General features: G+C 48.4%; 1 protein-coding gene across 1 annotated transcript in view; it reads left to right on the top strand.

The window, feature by feature from the left end:
• VAV1 (vav guanine nucleotide exchange factor 1) overlaps window positions 1–18868 on the top strand; it is a 60989-nt gene that overhangs the window by 8133 nt on the left and 33988 nt on the right. The window contains exon 2 of the mRNA XM_038772483.1: window positions 17682–17798. Within this exon, the coding sequence (XP_038628411.1) occupies window positions 17682–17798 (117 nt within the window). The remainder of the gene's footprint in view (window positions 1–17681; window positions 17799–18868) is intronic.

The following is an 18868-nucleotide window of genomic DNA, read 5'->3' as shown; positions in this document are numbered from 1 at the left end:
AGAGAGAGAGAGAGAGAGGTATTCTTTGGTGTTAAGCACTTACTATGTGCCAGGCACTGTACTAAGTGCTGGGGGAAACACAAGATAATCAAGATGGAGACAGTCCCTGTCCCACCTAGGGCTCACAGTCATAATCCCCGTGAGGTAACTGAGGTACAGAGAAGTTAAGTGTCATATCCAAGGTCGCATAGCAGGCAAGTGGTGGATCTGAATTAGAACCCAGGTCCTCTAACTCCCACACCTGTGCTCTTTCCACTAGGCCACACTGCTTCTCCATTGTCTTTATGGATGTGCATTTCACACTGAAAATCTCTTGCACACTCACACAAAGTGGATTTCCCTGGCCTCTTTCATTCATTCATTCAATCATATTTATTGAGCACTTACTGTGTGCTGAGCACTGTACTAAGTGCTTGGGAAGTACAAGTTGGCAACATATAGAGACGGTCCCTACTCAACAGCGGGCTCACAGTCTAGAAGGGGGAGACAGACAACAAAACAAAGCCTATTAACAATGCCATCCAGGACGAATAATGCTTTCCTGCCCTGCTGCTTCCTCCACTCTCAGCCCCCAGCCCCTGCCCCTTTTCCTCTAGTCCCTGCTATGTCACATTGAAAGACCAAAGATTGGGGCCTATATAGGCTCCTTGATCTCTTCTCCAGCCTGGCCTTCCCTTTTTTGTACCTAAGGTCACCCCAGGGACCATCGGATAGGAGCTCTCTTTCCCCCTCTTCCCCGTCTCTGCTATCTTCCCAGAGCTGGCCCGCCGTATTGGGAGCAGGGCTGACGCCTGTGACAGAGTCAAAACTGAAACCCAGGACTCTGTAGGAAACCTCTCCCGACTGGGTTGGTTTGCCACATTAACTGTTTCAGTTCGCAGGAGCCAGTTCCCTAATGAGGCTGGGGGAGGAAGAGGGCAGGTGCAGGCAAGAGAGAAAGGATTAAGGGGTCAGGGCCCATGGCTTGGAGATCCGGCAGCGTTTGCAGCAAGAGGAAGAGAAAGCTCGGAGAGTGAGGGAATTCAAGAGTGTAGGGGAGGAAGAGAGAATGTGGCGGGGGTTGGGTGGGAGAAGGGACAGAGTCACAAAGGGCAGGCTTGAGTCAAGCTTCTTCCTCTTTTCTTCTCTTCTGGGCTGGTTGGGTGAGTCATCCTGAAAGCCTCCTTGTCCCTGGGGAGACAAATAGGTTTGACGGGGCACTTGTTAAAAGTGCTTGAATACCTGCTTAGATCTCCTGGCCCAGTGGGCCACCAGAGAGAGCCTGAGTTTGGCTTCTCCCCAAGCCCCAGCTCCATCATCAACCCCAAACACTTCAATCCCTCTGGAGGAGATGGGGGAAGCCTCATGGGGCTGAGGGGAGGAGGAGAAGAGGCCTACAGGTGATATTCTCTTTTCTCTCTCACATGGATTCTGCCTGTCCTCCTTAGAGTCCCCAGAGCCATCAGTCTATTTATTGAACACTTACTGTGTGTAGAGCACTGTACTAAGCGCTTGGGAGACTACAATACAACAGAGTTGATAGACACGTTCCCTGCCCACAATGAGTTTACAGTCTATAGTCTAGCCCTTTCCCCTGCCTGCTGGCAGCCCTGCACCCCAACCATCCCAGAGCAGTCAATCAAACAGCATTTGTTGCGTGCCTACTGTGTGAACAGCACTGTGCTAGGTACCTGGGAGAATTCAGTGCATTTAGTAGACACGACCCCTGTCCTCAGGGAGTTTACAGCCTGTGGGTGTCTGTACTGTTCTTAAAGCCTGGCATCCTTCCCCCTATCAGGTACCAGATACCATACCAGATGTCTGTTCATAGTCACTGAGTCTGTCTTGCCACCTAATCTCAGCCCCTTCTGCTGCAGCGTCAGCCCTCAGCTCCTTGTTTAGCCCTCAGTGATGACAGAGAAAATAGGGCGGGGGTGGGTGGGTGGGGAGGGAAATGAAGACACACCTTAGGAGCCAATGAGAGGAAATTGCTTGACTCATGACTCAACCAGGCCCCCTCCCCCCCCACCTTCCCCTGCCGTCGGTGGTTGAGGCGAATGAATGAGTTGGAGCCCTTGCAGGGTGAAGTGTTGCTAAGAATGGCGGCCTGGTGCCAGCCGGGACTGACGGACCCATGCGGGGCTCATGTGATCTGGGTGAGCCACCCACAAGCTGAAGGGGATCAGCTGACTGCCCAAAGATCAGGAAGCAACTTCCCCCCAGTGTTGACCCTCAGCCTGGAAGGGGCTTCCAGAGGTCAGAGAATCCAGCTCCCTGCTTCCCTCCCTGAAACTTGCTTAAACAGACATCCTCATGCATCTTCACTAGGCCCAGTGCTCTCGTCTGGACCATCAGCACCCGCTTCGGCTGGCCCATCTATGGGACCGGCTCATCAGACGGCTGCTGGCCAAGAGCAGCATGAGCCCGAGTCAGAAGCCCGGGCCCGGAACAGAGCCCTGGACTCGCTCATCAAACAGCTGTGCAGGATGGGTGGGGTTGGGGTGGGGGAGAAGCTGAGCAAGGGTGGGGTGAAAGGAGTTGGGGCGGAGGGCCCGCAACACAAGTTTAAAAGAATTTGGATTATTTCAGCCTGGATCCCTGGGTAACTTTCTATCAAATCCTGGTTGCTTTCCTCTCCTGCTCGCCTGACACGTCCACCTCCCAACCTTGGCTCCAAGTTTGAATGTTCGAAGCAAGGGCTTGCCACCATCCTAAAATTCAAATCTGGCACCGGAAGGTTTCCAGGAAATGATCCTCTTGCCCTGTCAGCTCGAGAGAACGAACTGTATTTGGGACTTTCTGAGCCAAAGTGGAGCGGCGAGGCAGGTTTCAGTTATCATTGGATGGGCCAGGCAGGGAGACCCATGGGGGTTGCAGTGGGTTTTAGCCAACCAGCTTCAGGGTCTGATCCCAGCTGGGTGGGGGAGTGTTAGCAAACACTTGGATTGCTCACTGTGTCTGTGTTTCTGTGATTGTTGTCCTGTGAAGCCACCTCCCTCCCCTCCCCTCCCCTCTCCTCCCTCAGGACTCCACTCCAAGGCAGGCCAATAGCAGCCCCTCCCCACTATTGCCCCAACTTCCTCCAAGTCTCCCCCGTCCAACACCTCACCTAAACGTGACCATGCTGGGGAAGACGAGGAGGGGAAGGAACGAGGTCAGACTTGGCCTCTCCCGGAAAGGATTTGCAAGGCAAAAGCAGTGTCTGGATGAGTTTGCATAAGACTGGAATTATAGCCAAAGGCATCAGTGACTTCCCTTGCTGGGAGTTTGTGTGTGGGTTTTTTTTTTCAGACACTGGTCAGGAAAAGGCCACAGAGTAGTTTATGACAGGAAGGAACAGCTGGTTTAGCATGTGACTGGGGACAGATGTGTTTCCGATTTATCTTCCTCAAACTCGATTTCCCAGGGACCCTCTCAGGGCAGTCTGGTTTAGGGGAGGCAAGAGGCTTGGCAAAGCGCCCACTCCCCAAGCCCAACACCCTCCCACCCCCCCACCCCCGCCTCGATTTCCAGGGTCTTGGTCCAGCCTGCTATTCAGTTCAGAGGAGACGATTTGTTCCTCCCATTCATTTTCAGGCATGGCTCGGCTCGGTTTGGCTCGGCTCAGGCTTCAAGGAGCAAGGATAGAACCCTGATCCGGCGGCCAGGAGGCTTGGGCTGGGCAAATCACAGGGAAACAGTTTCCACTCTTTGACAAATGCAAAATGATGTATTTTTCATTGGAAATTTCTGTCCGGTGATCACATTTTTGGGACTCAAAGTGGGACTAGGGAGGGAAGCTTCTGCGAGTGGGGCTGAAAAAGTAGGAAAGGAAGCCAGAACATATTAGAACTAGAAGGAAAAAACCAGAGATAGAAATGAAGATGGAGGGAAAGGGACAGAGCCAGAACCTAAGTGAGAAAAAGAGAGAGGGGCCGCGGGGGAGAGAGACATATGATTACATTCGCACAAGTGCGGATTCACCTCAGACAAGCCACTCTCACACAAACACATCTCCCCGATCCTCAAAACACCTCAATGGTTGCCCATCCCTTTCTCATCCATCAGTTTTAAAGCACTCAGCACTCTCCCCTCTACTTATACTCTCTCTTCTCCCACCACCATCCAGCCCACACACTTCACTCCTCCAACACCAACCTACTCACTGTGTTTTGCTTATGTCTCCTTCTCTGCTAACCTCTTGTTCACATCGTTCCTCCTTCCTGGAACTTCCTCCCCTCCATATCCGACAAACCACCACTCTCCCCATCTTCCTCTAGGAAGCATTCCCTAATTAATCTCTTAATTCCCCACCCTATTTTCCCTCCCTACTGCTTCATCTATGCAGGTGAGTCTGTACCCCATAAGAACGTTGATACCCCACTCCCTCCCCACAGCACTTATGATTATATCCTTGTACTCTGTTGCTTCCCCTCTCTATAATTTATTTCCAGGTCTTTCTTCCCCACTAGATTGTAAACTCCTCGAGAGCAGAGATCGTGTCTACTAACTCTATTGTACTCTCCCAACTAGCTAGTACAGTGCTCTGCTCAGAGTAAAAGTGTTCAATAAGTAACACTGGCTGTTTAATTGATACTAGGGTGACTATAAGAGAGAGTGATTGTGGCTGTGGCCAGGAATCAGTCAATCAATCAGTCATATTTATGGAGCACTTATTGTGTGCAGAGCACTGTACTAAGTGCTTGGGAGAGGACGTGGGTTCTAATCCTGGCTCCGCCACTTGTCTGCTGTGTGACCTTGGTCAAGTCGCTTCACTTCTTTGTGCCTCAGTTACCTCATCTGTAAAATGGGGATTGAGACTGTGAGCCCCACGTGGAACAACCTGATTACCCTGTATCTACCCCAGCACTTAAAACAGTCCTTGACACATAGTAAGCGCTTAACAAATGCCATCATTATTATTATTACAGTATAACAGAGTTGGTAGACATGTTCCCTGACTATAATGAGCTTACAGTCTAAAGGGGTAGACAGGCATTAAAAGAAATTATGGATATGTACGAAAGTGCTGTGGGGCTGAGGGTGGGGGTGAATAAATGATAGAACTCCAATTGCAAGGGCAATGCTGAAGGGAGAGGAAGTAGGGGAAAGGGGGGCTTAGTTGGGGAAGGCTTCTTGGAGGAGATGTAATTTTAATAACTATGAGCTAATAAACTAAACCATAAGCTCACTGTGGGCAGGGAACATGCCTACCAACTCTGTTGTATTGTGCTCTCCCAAGTGCTTAGTACAGTGCTCCGCTCACAGTAAGCTCTCCTGTGAGTAAGCTCTCAATACTTATTGAGTAAGCTCTCAATAGCTACCATCAGTGAAAATAAGGCTTTGAAGGTGGGGAGAGTGATGGTCTGTCAGATGGATATAAACGTCGAGGGAGTTCCAGGCTGGAGGCAGGTCGTGGATGAGGGGCCAGTGGTGAAATAGACGAGATCGAGGTACAGCGAGTAGGTTGGAGTTGGAGGAGTGAAGTGAGCTTGCTGGGGTGTAGTAGCAAAGCAGCGAGGTAAGATAGGAGGGGATGAGGTGATGGAATGCCTTAAAGATGATGGCAAGTCGTTTCTGTTTGATACGGAGGTGGATGGGTAACCACTGAAGGTTTCTGAGGAGTGGTGAAACAGGAACCCTGAAAGCCTTTGGCTTGAGCCTATGGATTTTTGTCTGAGAGACTGCGTGTTTCTGTATGTCGTGTGAGCAGATCAAGGAGTCTGCCTGATTGACAGGTACCTCTCAGAGCTCTGTGCTTGCACCCTTATGCACTGGCAGCCTGCCTGGCCTCAGCTGTAGTAGTAGTGATAATAATATTTACTGAGTGCCACAGGGGGTCCAGTGCACTGTACTGTCTAGGAAGTATGAAACAGAGAGATATGCTCCCTGTCCACAAGGGCTTATGACTCTAATGGGGGAGTCGGACATAAAAATATTTACAACTAGAGCAATCAAAGGAAGTAATTGAATATACAGCTAACAGAGAGGCAAAAGTGCTCAGAGAGGCCATGTGCATAAGTGTTAGAGATGGCTGGTGGGTTTGTAAAGCTTGGGATGCAGGGAACTAATCAGGGAAGGCTTATTGGAGGAGGTGAGATTTTAGGAGGGCTTTGAATGTGGGGAGCCGGTCATCTGTTGGATGTGGGGAGAGAGGGAATTCCAGACCCCAGCGTGAGCTAGGGGTACGGAGGCGGTAGAGGTGAGAGTGAGGTGCAGCGTGAAGGCTGTTTTGAGAAGAGCGAAGAGAGCGAGCTGGGCAGGAGTGGGGGAAGAGGCCTGCTGTGTAAGATGGGGAGAGCTGGTGGAGAACCGTGAAGCCAAGTGTGAGGAGTTTTGAGTGAGTTCACCAAAAGAGCTATCCCCTTTCGCTGGATTGAAAGCGAGGCTGCCTCTGTGTATGCGGTTAAGAATCATGTGGGTTTGGGGCTGAGGAACCGGGGTGGGGGATGGGGGCAGGATTCATGGGTGGAACTGCCATTCGAGCATCTGGAGAGGCGGTTTCAGGGCCCCGGGCCACTAGCAGGTCCCATGGGGAGACGAGGGGTTGGGGGAGATGTGTGTATGCTCAGCTGCTCTTCGGCTCCGCCACTTCTTGGGGGGAAACTGTAGCCATGGTGGGGTCCCGGAAAGCTGGGGGAGAGGACCTCGGGATTCTTTGTTCCGCCCGCTCTGCTGCCCTCCTCCACCCCGCTGTTCAACTATCCAGATGTACAATATGGGATCCTGGGTGAATCTAAAGGCAGGTGGAGAAACAGCATAGAATCCCCCTGGGCCTTTCTTAATGGCTCCCACGGTGCCTCCAATTTGGATCCAGTACCCCTTGTCTCTGTCCAGCCTGGTACGGCAGGGAAGCATTCGGGTGAACTCAAGTTGGGATATTTTGGCTGGGAGAGTGGGACCTTCCCCCTTCCCCACCTCACAAGGCTACCAACCTGCCTGGACTTTAGAGAATTGCCCTAGAGCCACCGGGGAGATGTGGAATAGGGATATAGGGGTCCAGGGCCAGGGCCGCAACACCTCAAATGCAGACCGGAAGAACATCAGAGTTCCTGCATTGGGATCGGGTGGACTAGTGGGACCTGGCTCTCAAAACATTGGTCCTGTTTGCCCAGGGCAGTCCTTGCTGCTATTTGTAAAATGGGAATTTATTATCTGTTATCAATCAATGGTATTTATTGAGCACTTACTGGGTGCAGAGCACCATACTCAGCACTTGGGAAAGTTCAGTACAACAGAGTTGGCGGACATGATCCCACCCACAAGGAACTTACAGTCCCTGGGGGGAGTTTACAGTCTAACTCCCTCCTTCTTAGACTGGGAGTCCCACGTGTGTTCGCCCAACACTTAGTACAGTGCCCAGCAACGTAGTAAGTGCTTACCAAATACCACAGTTATTATTATCAATCAGTGGTATGTATTCATTCATTCAATCGTATTTATTGAGTGCTTTCTGTGTGCAGAACACTGTACTAAGCGCTTGGGAAGTACAAGTCGGCAACGCATAGAGACGGTCCTTACCCAACAACGGGCTCACAGTCTAGAAGAGGGAGACAGACAACAAAACAAAACATGTAGACAGGTGTCAAAATCGTCAGAACAAATAGAATTAAAGCTATATGCACATCATTAACAAAATAAATAGAATAGTAAATATGTACAAGTAAAATAAATAGAGTAATAAATCTGTACAAATATATATACAAGTGCTGTGGGGAGGGGAAGGAGGTAGGGCTGGGGGGATGGGGAGGAGGAGAGGGAAAAGGGGGCTCAGTCTGGGAAGGCCTCTTGGAGGAGGTGAGCTCTCAGTAGGGCTTTGAAGGGAGGAAGAGAGCCAGCCTGGAGGATGTGTGGAGGGAGGGCACTCCAGGCCAGAGGAAGGAAGTGAGCTGGGGGTCGACAGCGGCACAGGCGAGAACGAGGTACAGTGAGGAGGTTAGCGGCACTTACTATGTGCAGAGCAATCAATCAATCGTATTTATTGAGCACTTACTGTGTGCAGAGCACTGTACTAAGCGCTTGGGAAGTACAAGTTGGCAACATATAGAGACAGTCCCTACCCAACAGTGGGCTCACAGTCTACAGTCTAAAAGAGCACTGTACCAAGTGCTTGGGAGAGTACAATACAACAGAGTTGGTAGGCACATTCCCTGCTCACAACGAGCTTACAGTCTAGATGGGGAGACAGACGTTAATATAAATTATTATTATTATTAGGCTGGGGCTTAAAGTTAGGTTTAGTGGGTTGATTTGAGCCCAAAACAGTTCACCAGCTCCAAGGAGTTGGGACCTGTGTGTGGTGAGGGTGGACTGTAGAGGGAGGGGAAAAGTGGAAGATTGGGGAATCAGGTGCCCAAGACTTTTATGGTTCCCTGCTTGCAGCGAACCTGGGTTCTAATCCCAGCTTGGCCACTTGCCTGCTGTGTGACCTTGGATAAGTCACCTCACTTCTCTGTGTCTCAGTTTTCTCATCTGTAAAATGGGAATGCAATACCTATTCTTTCTCCTCCTTAGACTGTGAGCCCCATGTGAGACAGGGGCTGTTTTCAATCTGATGATCTTGTATCTACCGCACCACTTAGGATGGTGCTTAGCACATAGTAAGTGCCTACAAGTACAAAATTAATTAATTAATTAATTATGTTTGAGTCTTGAGTGACTTGGACTGCATCCAACCTGATTAGCTTGTACCTATCCCAGCGCTTAGTGCAGTGCCTAGCACATAGTAAGAGCTTAAGAGATGCCATTAAAAAAAAGCAACTACAAATTCTGTTGTATTGTACTCTCCCAAGTACTTGAATAAGTGCTCGATAAGTACCATTGATTGACAGATTTAATTCCCATTTTGCTGATGAGGAAACTGAGGCCCGGAGAAGTGAAGTGACTTGCCCAAGCTCACACAGTGGACAAAGGGAAGAGCCAGGATTAGGACTCATGTCTTCTGACTCCCAGAAACAGGCTCTTTCCACTATGCCGTGCTACCACTGATTGATTGCTTGATCGAAGTCAGCAAGAAGAAAGGGAGACTAGGGCCAGGAAGGGAGATGGGAACCAGTGATGGAATCCAGAACACTTCCCCTGTCTTATAGGGAAGCAAGAGTACAGGGGATGCCAGGTCTTGAGGTTCATCAGAAGGGGAGACACAAGAGGTGAGGAAGGGGAAGTTGGTGGTGAAACCCTCAACTTCCAAGTGGCTGTGGAGTGTGTGGCTAAGCATCTGAGAAAGGATCAGCGAAGCACTGTCAGGGCGTTCGGAGAGGTCACAATCAACCAATCAATCGTGTTTATTGAGTGCTTACTGTGTGCATCATCATCATCATCAATCGTATTTATTGAGCGCTTACTGTGTGCAGAGCACTGTACTAAGCGCTTGGGAAGTACAAGTTGGCAACATATAGAGACAGTCCCTACCCAATAGTGGGCTCACAGTCTAAAAGGGGGAGACAGAGAACAAAACCAAACATACTAACAAAATAAAATAAATAGAATAGATATGTACAAGTAAAATAAATAAATAAATAAATAGAGTAATAAATATGTACAAACATATATACACATATACAGGTGCTGTGAGGAAGGGAAGGAGGTAAGATGTGGGGGATGGAGAGGGGGCCGATGGGGAGAGGAAGGAAGGGGCTCAGTCTGGGAAGGCCTCCTGGAGGAGGTGAGCTCTCAGTAGGGCCTTGAAGGGAAGTGTGCAGTGCACTGTACTAAGCGTGTGGGAGAGTACAACGCAATTCAACAGGCACATTCCCTGCCCACAACGAGCTTACAGTCTAGAGGGGGAGACAGACATTAATATAATTAAATAAATTATGGCTATGTACAAAAGTGCCGTGGGACTGGGCGACGCAGAAGGGAGTGGGAGAAGAGGAAATGGGGGCTTAGTCAGGGAAGGCCTCTTGGAGGAGATGTGCCCTTATTAAGACTTTAAATGCAGAGGGTCAAGCAGGTGTGGCCCTGGTCCCAGGCTCACCCTAGGAGGGTGCAGTCATGAAGCCCCCAACTCAATTGTTGCCACAGGCAGGCTGCCACCATGAGAGAGAATTCACTCATGTCACCCCGAAGGGCAGTGGCAGAAAAGAACTTCCCCCCTTCAAAGCCCTCCCAAAGGCTCACCTCCTTCAATTTGTACAGATTTATTACTCTATTTCTTTTACTTGCACATATTTACTATTCTATTTATTGTGTTAAAGATGTGCATCTAGCTTTATTTCTATTTATTCTGATGACACCTGTCCACATGTTTTGTCTTGTTGTCTGCCTCCCCCTTTTAGACTGTGAGCCCATTGTTGGGTAGGGACTGTCTCTATATGTTTCCAACTTGTACTTCCCAAGCGTTTAGTACAGTGCTCTGCACACAGTAAGCACTCAATAAATACGATTGAATGACACAGTCTGTGTCATCATCAATCGTATTTGTTGAGCGCTTACTGTGTGCAGAGCACTGTACTAAGCGCTTCACAGTCTGAATCCTCATTTCATAGATGAGGTAACTGAGGCACAGGGAAGTGAAGTGACTTGCTCAAGGTCAGAGAGCAGATAACTGCTCTCCCTAGATTTCCCCCTTCTAGACTGTGAACCCATTGTTGGGTAGGGACCGTCTCTACGTGTTGCCAACTTGTACTTCCCAAGCACTTAGTACAGTGCTCTGCACACAGTAAGCGCTCAATAAATCCGATTGAATGAATGAATGAATGAATGAATGGAGGCCTTCCCAGACTAAGCCCCCCTTCCCCTCAGCCCCCCCTCCTCTCCCCATAGCCCCAATTCACTCCCTTTGCATTACCACCCCTCCCCGCCCCACAGCACTTGTGTATATATGTACGTAGCTATAATTCTATTTATTTATATTAATCCCTGTTTACTTGTTTCGATGTGTATATATCTACAATTCTACTTATTTATATTGATGCAACTGAGGCCCGTTTACTTGTTTTGATATCTGCCTCCCTCCTTATAGACCGTGAGCCTGTAGTGGGCAGGGATTGTCTCACTTTGTTGCCCAATTGTACTTTCCAAGCATTTAGTACAGTGCTGTGCACACAGTAAGTGCTCAATAAATACGATTGGATGAATGAATGAGTGAAAAGTGATGGTGAAGGAGCAGGGTTGTCTCATGAGAGCCAACATGGCCGGCCCTAGCGCCTGAATGATAGAGACGGCTCCAGGACTTGGCTAGGGGATGGAGCCCACTGGCCCCGGGTTGTGGCTTGCTCCCTTTCTTATTCATCCCCCCTCCAGGTCCCACGGCACTTGTGTACACCCCTGTTATTTATTTATTTATTTATTTATTTATTTATTTATTTATTTATTCATCTAGTTATATTGTCTGCCTCCCCCTCTAGACTGTAAGCTCGTTGTGGACAAGGAATGTCTCCATTTATCATTGCATTGTACTCTCCCAAGTGCTTAGTACTGTGCTCTGCACATGGTAAGTGCTCAATACATAAGACTGAATGAATGAATGAATAGGTCAGAGCGGGCAGCGGAGAAGTGACGTGGTCAGCTAGATTAGGACACTGAACCCCCAATAAAAGGGTCGGGGAGAGTCAACAGTAGAAGGCTGAGGCAGGGACCCCTTGCCTCGTCTCCCATCAACCAATGATATTTCTTGAGCTCCTACTGAGTGCGAAGCACCATACTAATGCTTGGGAGAGAGCAACAGAAGCAAGGCATGGGGTCCCTGGCCTTAAAGAGCTTACAATCTAATGAGGGAAACAGACAGACAGACAAAAATGATTTACAAACAGCAGGAATGGGAGGAATCAATCAATGATATTTATTGAGTACTTACTGTGTGCATAGCACTGAACATAGAGAAGGAGCATGGCTCAGCAGAAAGAGCACAGGCTTTGGAGTCAGAGGTCATGGGTTCAAATCCCAGCTCCGCCAATTGTCAGCTGTGTGACTTTGGGCAAGTCACTTAACTTCTCTGGGCCTCAGTTACCTCATCTGTAAAATGGGGATTAAGACTGTGAGCCCCCCGTGGGACAACCTGATCACCTTGTAACCTCCCCAGTGCTTAGAACAGTGCTTTGCACAAAGTAAGCGCTTAATAAATGCTATTAAAAAAAACTTACAAGAGTATAGTGGGTAGACCTTTTCCCTGCCCACAAGGAGCTTATAGTCTAGAGGGGGAGACCAACATTCATTCATTCAATCATATTTATTGAGCCTTACTGTGTGCAGAGCACTGTACTAAGCACTTGGGAGAGTACAGTGCAACAATAATAGACATATTTCCTGCCCACAACGAGCTTATAGTCCTGAGGAGATAGTTCGAAAATAAATTACAGATGTGTACAAAAGTGTAGTGGGGCTGAGGTGCTTAAAGGGTATAGGTCCAAATGCATAGGAGATGCAGAAGGGAAGGAGAATAGGGGAAGTGAGGGTTTAGTCAGGAAAGGCCTCTTGGAGGAGAGGTGATTTTAGTAAGGCTTTGAAGGTGGGGAGAGCGTGGTCTGTTGGATTTGAAGGGGGCGGGAGATCCAATCCTGAGGGAGGATAGAGGCAAGGGGTCAGCGTCAAGCACTTAGTACAGTGCTCTGCACACAGTAAGCGCTCAATAAATACAATTGAATGAATGAGGTCGAGGTACAGAGTGTAGGTCGGCGCTAGAGGCTGGGTTGTAGTAGGAGAGTAGTGGGGTGAGTTAGGAGGGGGCAAGGTGATTGAGTGCTCTAAAGTTGATGGTAAGGAGTTTCTGTTTAATGTGGAGGTGGATAGGTGACCCCTGGAAGTTCTTGAGAAGTCAGAAGATATGTACAGAACTATTTTTAGAAAAAATGATACAGGCTACAGAGTTAAGTATTGACTGGAGCGGGGAGAGACAGGAGGCAAAGAGGTCAGCGAAGAGGCTGATACAGTTGTCATGGTGGGATATAAGTACTTGGATCAGCATAATGGCGGTGTGGATGGAGAGGAAACCAATGTTGTGAAGGTAGAATGGTTTTGGTGACAGACTGAATATGTGGGTTGAATGAGAGAGATGAGCCAAAGAGAATGTCAAGGTTATGGGCTTTGTGAGATGGGGGGATGGGAAGAACAAGGATAGAGCAAGTCACATGTCATGATGAAAAAGCCAAATGAATAATGGAATTATACAAATATTTAATAAATACACAAGTAAAATATACATATATATCTAAAAGCAGAGACTAGGAATAGGGTACATAAGTGCTAAGGGTAGAGGTTCATCTGACACAATTCTGAGTGCTGGAAATTTATCAGGGAAGACTTCCTGGAGGAAATGGTTTTAGGAGGGCTTTGACGATGGGGAGTGTCATGATCTGGTAGATTTTGGGCAGTGGAAATTCCAGGCAGGGGGAACAAGTGCTTAATACAGTGCTCTGCACACAGTAAGCACTCAATGAATATGATTGAATGAATGAACGAACAGCATAAGCAAGGATGGGAGGCGGGAGTGTAGAGAGTGGCATCCAGTCAGATGAGGTTGGGAAGAACGAAGAGGGTGAGCTGGGGATTAGTGGGTGAAGTGAGCCAACATGGAAGATGGAGAGAGCTCGTGCTGAGACAAAGCTGATGGTCAGGAGTTTTTGCTTGTTGCGGAACTCCTGATGATAGTGGTAATGGTGTTTGTTATGTGCTTACTACGTGTCAGACACTGTACTAAGCTCTGGGGTGGATACAAGCAAGTGGTGTTGGGCACAGTCCCTGACCCACGTGGGACTCACAGTCTCAATCCCCATTTTACAGACGAGGTAACTGAGGCCCAGAGAAGTGACTTCCCCGAGGTCACACAGCAGACGAGTGCCAGAGCCTGAATTAGAACCCATGGCCTTCTATCTCTCAGGCTCATGCTTTAGCCAGTACACCATGGTGCTTCTCATAGCATGGTAGAACTGTTCTTCTGAAGCCCCCAGAGAAGAAGTGGTCCCGTTCACTAGCGCAGGGTCACAGGGTCTCCATGATGCCCCACAGTGACAATTTGTCTGGTACAGTGAGAGGCAGGACAGTGCCATGAGTGGGACAGAAAATTATGTACTCTGCATATAGTAAGCACTCAATAAATACTATTGATTGAAAATTCTTTACTCCAGGTCCGGGCATGGTAATTTTAGCTTGACCCTACCTGGGTGGGAGCCCCAGAGAAGGTTACTGAGCCTGCTTGGGCCTTGGCTTCCACATCTGTGAAATGGATTGAGCCAAGCCACCCGACCTTAGAGGTTGAGTAGGAAAAATGCCTGAAAAGCAGTTTTAAGACCTCTAAGGCTACACGAAGCTGAACAGTTGGTGTTTCCCCAAAGTGATCCTGGAATCCAGGATCTGGGGGACTGAGGACAAACAGCTGTTGGTCTACACAAGGAAGCTCCAAACTGCTGACCCATTCCTGATCGTTTACATAGATTTGCCTATCATTCGCATGCTACTGATAACACGTCAAATTTTGAGACTGGTCCAGTGTTGGGGGAGGTTGACCATTTTCAGCCTGTCCGTCCCCTACCTGGTACCGCTTCGGCCTCGGATACCTTTTTAACTCGGGTTCCTATTTTTAAGTGGTGTGCCTCCCCCCGCCTCCCTCCCTGCCGCCCCCCCCCAACTTCCAGAGACCTGGGTGGGGGATGGCTCCTGAGCAGCAGAAGGGGCAGGGCTCTCCCCCCACCCCACCCCCGTAACTCAGCCGGCAACAATGCCTGGTCTGTGAAATTTTGCAGAGAACCTTTCCCTGGGTGTCTGGTTGTGTCCTTAGGATGCCCATACTTGCCCACTGAAAGTGAGTTAGGGGATGTCACTGAGTTGATCTGGGGTTCTGCAGGACTGTCGGGGTCCACCCTAGGTGGGTGGAACTTTGTGGGGTTTGGGGAGGCATGGGGTCTCAGGACCAGGGCTTCCAGGGGCCAAAGCTCCCTCCCAGGCCCCATTAAGGTCCATAAAGGCCCTCATTGTCAAGTTGAACTAGTTGAATAAACATAGAAATGTACAATTGAATAAACATATATTCATTCATTCATTCATTCATTCAGTCAGTCAGTCAGACATTCAGTTGTATTTATCAAGCATTTACTGTGTGCAAAACACTGTATTAAGCATTTGGTAGAGCACATTATAACAATAAACAGACACATTCCCTGCCCACAACGAGCTTACAGTCTAGAGGGGGAAACAGATATAAATATCAGTCAATCAATCAATCAATGAATAAATGAATAAATAAACAAACAAATAAATACATTACAGATATGTACATAAGTGCTGTGGGTCTGGGAGGGGGATTAATAAAGGTTATAAATATATCCATAGGTGGTGAGGATGGATATAAATATGTAACTGTTAAAGGTGGCTGTCCTTAAGTGCTGGAGTGGCTGGTGGGAAGGTATGAACAGGTAGGTGGGTGGGGATTCATCAGGGAAGGCCTCCTGGAGGAGGTTGGCTTCACTTGGATTTACTTGGCTTCACTTCTGGCCTCCATCCAGTTCCAAGAAATGGTTTGGGAAGGGTTGGGCTGGACTAGCTAAGGCCATCTCTCAGTTCAAAAGGCTGTGGGGGCTAAGCTCCGGCAGTGCCGAGCTCCCAAGAGAGACGACCAGCACCCTTGCTCCTGTGGAGCTGGCACCCCTGGGCTCCTCCAATCCTTTCTCCCTCCCTAGTGCCTCCCAGCCTCTGCTGAATTAGGTTTTGCTTATCCAACTGGGAAATCGGCCTGCTGGGCTCCACCTCCCCCAAGTCTGGCAATCCCGGGAGCTCAGTCCCAACTTCAAGGGATCAGCCCACTGGATGCCACCCCCTCAATCCCTACAGACAGGAGAGAAAATTGAAGCCTGACTCCAAATCTGGCAACTTTTCTTGGACGGAACAGAAGAAACCCCTGACCATCAGCTTCCATCATCAGACCATCATCTCCCCCTTCTAGACTGTGAGCCCACTGTTGGGTAGGGACTGTCTCTATATGTTGCCAACTTGTACTTCCCAAGTGCTTAGTACAGTACTCTGCACACAGTAAGTGCTCAATAAATATGATTGATTGATTGATTGATCAGCTTCCTACCTCTCTGTGCTGTACCCTCTTATCTGCACTCCAGTTCATGCTCTTCGTTCCTGTCCACTTAACCTTCACAGCCTCACTCTTGACTTTCCTGTCTGGGACCCATATCATCATCATCATCATCATCAATCGTATTTATTGAGCGCTTACTATGTGCAGAGCACTGTACTAAGCGCTTGGGAAGTACAAATTGGCAACATATAGAGATGGTCCCTACCCAACAGTGGGCTCACAGTCTAAAAGGGGGAGACAGAGAACAAAACCAAACATACTAACAAAATAAAATAAATAGAATAGACATGTACAAGTAAAATAAATAAATAAATAAATAGAGTAATAAATATGTACAAACATATATACATATATACAGGTGCTGTGGGGAAGGGAAGGAGGTAAGAAGGGGGGATGGAGAGGGGGAGGAGGGGGAGAGGAAGGAAGGAAGGAAGGAATGAAGGAATATCACCCACCTTTCCCTTCTCCCTCCCACTGCCCCCCCCCCAATCCCCCACCTTCCTCATCAAGCTACATCCCTCCCCTCCTTCAAACCCTCTTGAAAAAGCTACCTCCTCCAGGAGGCCTTCCCTGATGAATCCCCCCACCTCCCTGGTCATACTACCCCACCAGCATTCCAACACTCAAGGACAGGCATCTTTAGCACTTAATTTTATGTCCATCCTCACCACTTATGGATATATTTCTTTTCAATTGTACAGTTCCATGATTTATTCAACCGGTTCACCCTGACATGGCTGTGCTCCACTCAGTTATATTCTTGCTCTTTTTCCTGATCTCTTGACTTGTAAATAATTTATGTCTGCCGGACTCTCCCCGTTAGATTGTAAACTCCCACCTCCTCCAAGGGCAGGGATCATGCCTTTAATAGTGATGATGATGATAATAATGATAATCATGACAATAATATTTTTGTTAAGTGCTATGTTACAAGCACTGCAGTAGATTCAAGATAATCAAGTTGGATGTAGTCCCTGTCCCACATGGGTCTCACAGTCAAAGTGCAATGGGGAGCAGGAAATGATCCCCATGTTACAGACGAGGGAACTGAGATACAGAGAGGTGATGTGAATTGCCCAAGGTCACACAGCAGGCAAGGAAACAGTATGGCCTAGTGGGAAGAACACAGGCCTAGCTGTCAGAGGATCCGGCAGTTGCCTGGTGTGTGACCTTGGGCAAATCACTTCACTTCTCTGGACTTCAGTTTCCTAATCTGTAAAATGGGGATTCAATACCTATCCTCCCTACTACCTAGATTGTGAGCACCATGTGGGACAAGGGACTATGTCTGACCTGATTAACTTGTGTCTACCCCAGAGCATAGAGCAATGCTTGACACATAGCAAATGCTTAACATATACTGTTGTTATTATTATTGCTAATAATTAGTTATTATTATTATTATGGTTCCTAACTGGTGGAGCTGGGAAAAGAACCCAGGTCTCCTGATTCCCAGATGCGTGCTCTTTCCACTAGACAACAGTGCTCTTGGGGTACCCTCCCACCTCTTAGAACAGTGTATAATCACATCTTTTTGCAAGGTCAATGCTGTGCTCACAGTAGGCCTCAGTCATTATTGTTGACTGATGAACTGATAGAACTTGTGGGTTTGAGCGAGGATTTCTCTGGTCAGCCTATCATTTGGTTCCCACTTCCTGTGTTTCTCTTTTCTCACTGCCTCTTCTTTCTCCTCTCCCCTCCCTAGTTCCTGTGTCTCAAGAACATCCGGACGTTTCTGTCAACCTGTTGCGAAAAGTTTGGCTTGAGAAGGAGTGACCTCTTTGAAGCCTTCGACCTCTTTGACGTTCAAGATTTCGGAAAGGTTTGGATAATGGTTTCCATTTGATTTTTCCTTCCCTGGCGGCTCTTCTTGAGGACTGTCCTGAAAATGGATGAGAATTGCTCGGGGCATTTTTGTTTCCTAAAAGTGATAATAATTGCAGTATTTGTTAAACAGTTACTATGTGTCAAGCACTGTACTAAATGCTGGGGTAGAAACAAGATAATCGGGTTGGACACAGTCCCTGTCCCACATGGGATGTACAGTCGAAGTGTGGGGGAAGACAGGTGTCATCCCCATTTTACAGATGAGGGAACTGAGGCCCAGAAAAGTGAAGTGACTTGCCCAAGATCACTCAGTAGGCAAGTGGCAGGGCTGGGATTAGAATTCAGGTCCCTTGACACCCAGGCCAGGGCTCTCTCTACTAGACCCCGCTGCTTCCTGGAGGGTGGTGTCATCTTGGAGCACAATTCCCCTGTCCTGGGAGCCAGGCGTTCTAACCCCAGCTTGGTGCTGACTTGCTGGGCCTCCTTGAGTTGGTCACCTCACCTCTCTGTGCTTCCATTTCTCTGATTCCACAAAGGGGAGACTGAGAGCCGTGCCACCTCCCCACCTAACCCAAAGCAGAGGCGACGGAGCAAAGGTTTCAGAAAGAAACCAACCCCTTTGGGCCTCGGCTGCCACCCAGTATTCCCAGCCAAGCTCATTCTTCTAGACTGTGAGCCCGCTGTTGGGTAGGGACTGTCTCTATATGTTGCCAACTTGTACTTCACAAGCGCTCAGTACAGTGCTCTGCACACAGTAAGCGCTCAATAAATACGATTGAATGAATTAATTTATCTTTGAGTAGGTTCTCCATTCGTGTGGATTATCCGGGGCAGCTTTCTGTCCCACGTTGCAGTGGTCTCTAGGGTCAGCGCTGCTTCTCTCCAGGCTCCGGTGGCCACACTGCCCATAATAATAATAATGATAACTGTGGTATTTGTTAAGTGCTTACTATGCGTCAGGCACCGTACTAAGCTCCAGAGTAAATATAGGCTAATCGGTTTGGATACAGTCCCTCTCCCAAGTGGGGCTCACAGTCTCAATCCCCATTTACAGGTGAGGTAACT

The sequence above is a fragment of the Tachyglossus aculeatus genome, chromosome X1, assembly GCF_015852505.1.
Source record: "Tachyglossus aculeatus isolate mTacAcu1 chromosome X1, mTacAcu1.pri, whole genome shotgun sequence".
In the NCBI taxonomy this organism is placed as follows: Eukaryota; Metazoa; Chordata; class Mammalia; order Monotremata; family Tachyglossidae; genus Tachyglossus; species Tachyglossus aculeatus.
The sequence above is the reverse complement of the archived record's forward strand: the minus strand, read 5'-3'. Positions and strand labels throughout refer to the sequence as shown.